Genomic DNA, 6,807 nt, shown 5'->3' with positions numbered 1-6,807 from the left:
ACCGGGTCTGATCACACAGAGGATCTCACAAAGACTTGACACGCAATACACTGCACCACTTTACACTGATTCCGTGTTAAACGTCCGTCAAATTAAACAACGCACCATCACCTTCACTTCCTGTTCCTGCAGAGGTAATTCACACATTAAGAACAAATCAGCATCAGTGCCGTCTCAAAGACGGACACGTGACGATCAGGTTAGTTTTAAACTGAAAGGTTTGCTGGGTGTGAGTCAGGATCGGACAGCGGTGACGTGATGTTTGTCTTTCCAGAAAACAGCACTGCGTTTACATTTCTCCGAGCTCACTATCGGATCTTATCGCGTCTGACGCAAATTCCGACCCAGTTTTACCCTTTGCAGAAAATAAATAAGGTCACGGTGCGTACTCCGTAACATTTTCACCATCACGATTCAGGAGGAAGAGAATCCTGGATCGACGGACGCTTAGTTTAAGGGTTTATCACGTGTTTATAATCCTGCAGTCTTATCTTCTACGCTCCACGCGAAAAGATCAGACGAGGGGCAGCGTGTTTCTCTCTCTCTCTCTCTACTCCGCAGCCTGAGAGTGGCAGTGTTAAACAATACTGCGCTGAGAAAACACACACACACTCAACACTCTAATGAGAAAAAGCTTTAGGTTCAAACATGTTTCAGTGCGTCAAACTCTCTCAGACCTACTACACACTCGAAGCTGATTTACAGCCTACTTCTTGTCAACTCGCACACTTCTACACTACTCCTACGCATTTGAGTACCGACACGAACCGCTTTTCAAATTGCAGTTAGTGGGTGAATTTTAAAAAACCACTTAAATCTCCCGAGAGGTCCGTTTTGAGTGCCGGTCTTCCGAGCTTTCTAGATTAGTAAAAGCCTCGTCAGTGTACGTCGAGGGTGTTCGGTTTGAGGTGCGGATCGTGACGACGATCACGACGACAGCGGGTGGTTTTTCAAAAGAAACGACAGCTCGTCGGTGTGTTAAACGAGGCTGTGCACGAAACGGCGTGGGATTTTCTCGTAGTTGCCCGAGACAAGCGGATTCAACAACCAGAAAAACAAAAAGAACCCCGATCCTTATTAACTTCCCGAGACAAACGTTTTCATTCGGTTTGCGGGTTACGTTGAAATGCAAACATCAAACTCTCCTGCTAGCAACATAAACACACGGAGAGAAAACACAGAATATGATCTTGAGTGCAATGTGAAGGGAAAAAAAAAAAACACCAAATCTGAAACTGACCCTCGTGGCTTGTTTGCTAGTTGATTTGGTTTGTTTTCTCACTTCATGTAATTTTAAAAAACCCTGTCTGAGGAACATGTAGAGTATGTATGCATGAGCTTTCCATTCATTGGTCAGAAACATGGTGAACGGAAAAAAGCTGAAGGATTCCCTTCAACCCGGATTTCTTTTCTTGGGAACACGGGAGTTGTTTCCTCGACTCAGAGTTCAGCGAGTGACGTCAAACCAACATGGCTGTTCGCGGCATGACCGGCACTTTATTTGCTCTGCAAACGTCGTCCATCATCCTTGCTGTGGTGACGTGTGTTTGTATTTCTCAGACTGATCAGCGTGTGAAAAAGTCGAAGGTCGCGCGGACGCGTGCGATTTCGACCTTAACGCCGCTGAGCGCCGACTTCCCGGAGACGGACCCAAGTTATCGCGCCGCGCTTGACCCTAGGCCGTGTTTACGCGGCTCCGAGCCGGCGCTATCTCGCTATCGGTGTCACGCTCAAACCGACACGAGCCCGGGGGCTGCTTGCGTCAAGCCTTTCAAAGCTCGTAATTAAACTTATCCTCTGACGAAGGTCTGATGACAAGCCGTTCGAGTCAATGACAAACGCGAGCGTGCGCCTGTGTGTGTGTGTGTGTGTGTGTGCTGAGATTAAGACGCTCGAGGGGAAGAGTGTGAGTCTACACAGAGACAACAACAAACCCCAGAGCAGAGTTGCGAGTTTTATGAATGGGCATTAGTCACTTCTTCACCATATACGGGCAGAGCTCAGCTGTGCCCCAGTGTTTACAGAACAAGACAACCATCTGCGCTTGTGTGCGTGTGTGTTTCTGTAAATGGACTGTTTATTAATCCGGGAAGCTCTTCTGAGACCGCGGGGTCATTTTCCGCAGAGCTCTGCATACCAACAACAGACTGAAGCAACAAGGAGATGACACTAAAACGTACACTTCTTTTTATTAAACGCATAAAACGAAGATACAGTTCTCCAATCTGATTGGTCGGAAAGTGTTTTCTTACGTTAACTTTGGGATTGTTTGGAAGATAGGGTGGTAACAGCGACCTTGTGTCATGTCGGGCCTCATCACGCCACCCTGTTCTTGGTTACTTTCCTAGAACCTCGTTTATAAAAATAAACGCCCCCTGCACGCGGAAACTAAGGAAGCTCTCAAGTCCAAAGCCGCGTCCGAATATCCCCATCTTCTACTATACAGTAGGTGAAGAGAAGTACAGCAAAGGAGTAGTTTGTCCGAATACTCGGTATTCATAAAATACCAGGCAGGAAATACCCGGATGATGTACACTACGCTGTCCCATCGTGCAGCGGGACTGGCGCGGAAGAGCAGTCAGGATAATAAGAATGGCGGAAGGCAGCGTGTCGACTCTTTTTAAGTTGTAAGTCACATGACAATAGAGAGAGATCGACACGTCTAGCCGTAGAAATCCACGCCAATAGTTATACAGTTATCCGCCGCCGTTATACAGCAAGATAGCGGCCTCTACAGGCGAAAAAATAAATATCGCTGACTAATTTTGATGTGTTATTCAAAGTGTTTTTTTTTTATTATTATTCATTTTGGACTTTTATTTGTTATTTGGAGTGTTACCTTTTTGGTTCAGTTTGGATGTATACATTATATTTACTTTAATATTTATTAATAGTTAATATATATTAATATTTATTTCATTTAAAAAAAAAAAAAAAACACTACAGAACATTTTCATGCTACAGTCAGAACGGTTTATTTTTGCAATACCACTTAGCAATATTTTATTTTGAGCGTTATGTTTTTATACAGCATCAATGTTAAAAACTATGGGTTGGTTAATCGGTTATCGGCAGGAAGGTACCACCTGATTTCTTTATCGGAAAAATGTGATAGGCGCATGTCTAATTTTGTTCATGGCGTGCGTTTATAACCTAGGTCTTGTATTATTTTCAGATCTTTATATGAGATACAAAGATTTATCTTCATATATCATGTAGGAAAAGAGGTTTTGCATTTTTTCCCTTCACTATAAAACACACTCCAGGAAGTGCTCGCTCTTTTCTAGCCTTCCAATGAAACCAAAACAAAACCAGGTCTTCTCTAGAACAATAACATCTCTATGCTGTTTAAAAGAGAAGAACAGAGACGGGTTTTCAGTATAAAATGATTAAAGCAGCGTTCGCTCACACTGATAGTATCGCTGCAAGTCGCTGTACTATGAAGTCGCCAGTAGGCGGTCCTACTACAGGTTACCGTAGTAACATTTATCAGTGGGTAGCGTAACTAAGGATCCACTTTTGACAACAAAACCAGTTTTCTTGCCGCTAAAATGAAACATCCTGAAGGGCGAGCGTTTGTATATGAAATTCATCAGTGTGTGTGTATACATATAAATATAGGTTATATAATATTCTACGAGACGAAGGAGAAGCAGCGTGTGTTCTTTGCCAATGCGAACATTTATCTGCGGCGCCAGCGACGGACCGTCGGGGTCCACGAAACAATTCGGCACGCACGCAGCGTGGCGGATCACGTATCATGTGTGCTCTACAGACTTCACTCCCATTGGTAGTTGCCGCACCAAGTCGCTCCAGCTACGCTTTTCTTAACTTTGTTGCCTCGCTGGACACGCCCACATGTAGTCGCTAACAACCGCTGTCGCTCACGTTGCCAACTCTCATTCAGTACGATTACACAGACAACAAGAATCCGATATGAACCCGATTAAGAAACTAGCACGTAAACAGCCGTTTCTGATGAACTTGATCCGACTAAAGTCATACTAGAAGTGAACACAAATGGAATTAAGGTGTGTGGCGTATTCCTGTTTTAGTCGCATTACAGACATGTACACACTTTAATCACACTATTAACATCGTGTGAGAGTTTTCACCGCATTTTACGACAGGACACGTACACACACGGCAGCGCTCAACCGTTTGACGGCAAACAAGAGAGCACGGCTGCGTCCCAAACCGCGCACTTACCTACTATATAGTAGGAGAAATACATGTATTTATTTAGCTACTACATTGTAGGAGATATACATGTATATCAGCTACTATATAGTAGGCAAGTACACGGTTTGGGACGCAGCCCGTGGCTTCAAGCAGTCGTCTATCTGCACGTACAGCACAACAAATAATTAACTGCACTTCAAGCTTCCATAAAATTAAAAATAAAAACACCCAAAACTGTATACGGTCCCATAACGAAGACCAACTGTATGTCGATACGTGAAATTCTGGAGGGAACGTCGGACGGCGTGGCGTGGGGACGTAATGACGTGTGACGTTAATCGCTCTATGTTCTATAACACGTAGGACGGGAACATGAAAAGAATATCCTAAAAGCGACTCGTGTAAACACCTTAATCACAATATTATACGTCTTATTCAGAATAAGGTCAATAATTAGATTATCGCTGTCCATGTAAACGTAGAGTCCTTGAAAACGAATGGCTCGCTTTTTTGAAAAAAATCGCTGTACTCTTGAACGTACCTTTCTCAGAGACTTTATACAGTTTTCCTAAGGCCACAAGTTAATCCTTTTTTTTTTTTTTAAAAATCACGCTCTACACATTGTCCAGGTGATCTGTTCAAGTAAAATAAAATCGTCTATTGCACCTTTAATGAACACAGCATCAAAGTGCATATAAACTGTACTACATATCACAGCCTTCTTCATAAAAAGTCCATTTACAAGCCAAAAAACAAAAAAGAAGTGTAGTTTGTAAGTGCTGCATGGTAATGATGACAGAAAATAAATCCAAGTGAACTTCCAGAGAGAGAGAGAGAGAGAGAGAGAGAGAGAGAGAAATATACACTAATATATCAGATTAGATTATGATGGGTTTTTGTCATTGTATACTCAATACGTGGTGCGTTCAAATTCACCCACGGATCTAAATGTACAGTTTATGAACACAGAACCGCAGCACAGAGCTTGGAAAGGTTGCTAACCTTAAAGCTATAAAGGACCAACATTTTATTTTTTTTAAATATCTAAAACAACTCTTATATTTGTAAAACTTACACCGATACTGTAACGGGTTTGTTTTTGTTTTGTTTGTTACGAACGCGTCTTATTTGATACACAGCCAAGTTAACGGTTTTCTTATCTTAAATCGACTAGCCATGGCACTTAACCTGCTAACACACTAGAAAACGACTTTCTGACTTTCTCAGCGGTTAACTTGCTACTTAATCCCGAGCACAAATCCACTTTATCCGACGTAAATCAGTACAATTGTTATTATTATTATGATGATGACTTCCCCTCTCTGACTGGTGTTACCGTTACAATGTGTAATTTAACCAAAAATAGCTCGGTATCCTGAACGCACCTTTTTGGGCCTACACCAGCAGGCAAACCTAGCTGAGCCGGGTAGATGTTTACAATTTTCTTTAAATAAAAATAAATAAATAAAAAAAACAGTTGCAGTAAAACATTTTTGGATGTTGCATCCACTCGGATATTTGTCAGTATTATGTGCAAAGTTTAGCGAAGAGTTAAACCAAGTTGTCCTGCGTGTTTGGTTAACTTTAGCTGTGCCTATCAAATCGACTGCTAACGAGCTAGAAGGTTTAAACGCTAACGAGCTACAATAACAACACGAATATGCGATAAAACGCAGACACGCACAGACCAGAGAAGGAGTGCGTTCACCAGTTTAAAGTACATTAAATAAACAGCTGTCATTATGGCGATAATAAATAGGCATTGTGAAGTTAATGGACGTTACCACTCTCCAGCTCGTTGCCTTTCTTGGCGGCCGCGGCGTTTCCCATCGTCAACAATTTACCCTCCTGTCCGTCTTAAATGCTGCGGAAATGCAAAATGAAACTTCTCGTGATGATGATAAAACTGTAGAAAAACCCGTCTGTACACTATAATGTAATATAATTCCTTCAGGTGGTGTATTATCCCCTGATTTTACCCGTTGTCACTGATTTACAGTGAGCGTTAATCTTCCCTTCACTATACTGTAGTAGGAGCAGGGTTGCCAGATATGTGATAAAAAATACATATCGCCTAAAATAATAATAATAATTAAAAAAAGCATTCCATAGATTTAGACCAGTTTTTCAACCAGAACATTAAATCCACTGACGGGTGACGGGAATAACATTGAAAGGGTTCGAGGTGTTGACTCGGCCTCCAAATCCCCCAGATCTCAATCCGATCGAGCATCTGTGGGACGTACTGGACAAACAAGTCCAATCCATGGAGGTCCCACCTCGCAATTTACAAGACGTAAAGGATGTTCTGCTCACGTCTTGGTGCCTCAGAGGTCTTGTGGAGTCCATGATTCGACGGGACAGAACTGTTTGGTGGCACAGTTATGGCTGATCTGTGTCTGTTTTTTTTCCTCAGCACATACACTGTATGGCCAAAAGTATGTGGACACCCGACCATCACACCCATATGTAGTTCTTCCACAAACTGTTGCCACAAAGTTGGAAAAACACAATTGTATATTCTGACTTTGTAACCTGTAGCATTATCATTTCCCTTCACTGGAACGGAGAGGCTCAAACCTGCTCCAGCATGACAGTGTGCCTGTGCACAAAGCGAGCTCCATG

At 42.5% G+C, this 6,807-nt stretch overlaps 1 protein-coding gene across 1 annotated transcript in view; it reads right to left on the bottom strand.

Moving 5' to 3' along the window:
• Window positions 1-6,280, bottom strand: part of prkacbb (protein kinase, cAMP-dependent, catalytic, beta b) — an 18,319-nt gene extending 12,039 nt beyond the window's left edge. The window contains exon 1 of the mRNA XM_053629709.1: window positions 5,967-6,280. Coding sequence (XP_053485684.1) covers window positions 5,967-6,012 — 46 coding nt within the window. The 5' untranslated portion in view covers window positions 6,013-6,280. The remainder of the gene's footprint in view (window positions 1-5,966) is intronic.
• Between the last annotated feature and the right edge of the window lie 527 nt (window positions 6,281-6,807).

The sequence above is a fragment of the Ictalurus furcatus genome, chromosome 7, assembly GCF_023375685.1.
Source record: "Ictalurus furcatus strain D&B chromosome 7, Billie_1.0, whole genome shotgun sequence".
NCBI classification, from domain to species: domain Eukaryota; kingdom Metazoa; phylum Chordata; class Actinopteri; order Siluriformes; family Ictaluridae; genus Ictalurus; species Ictalurus furcatus.
This window is presented reverse-complemented; position numbering and strand designations above follow the sequence as displayed.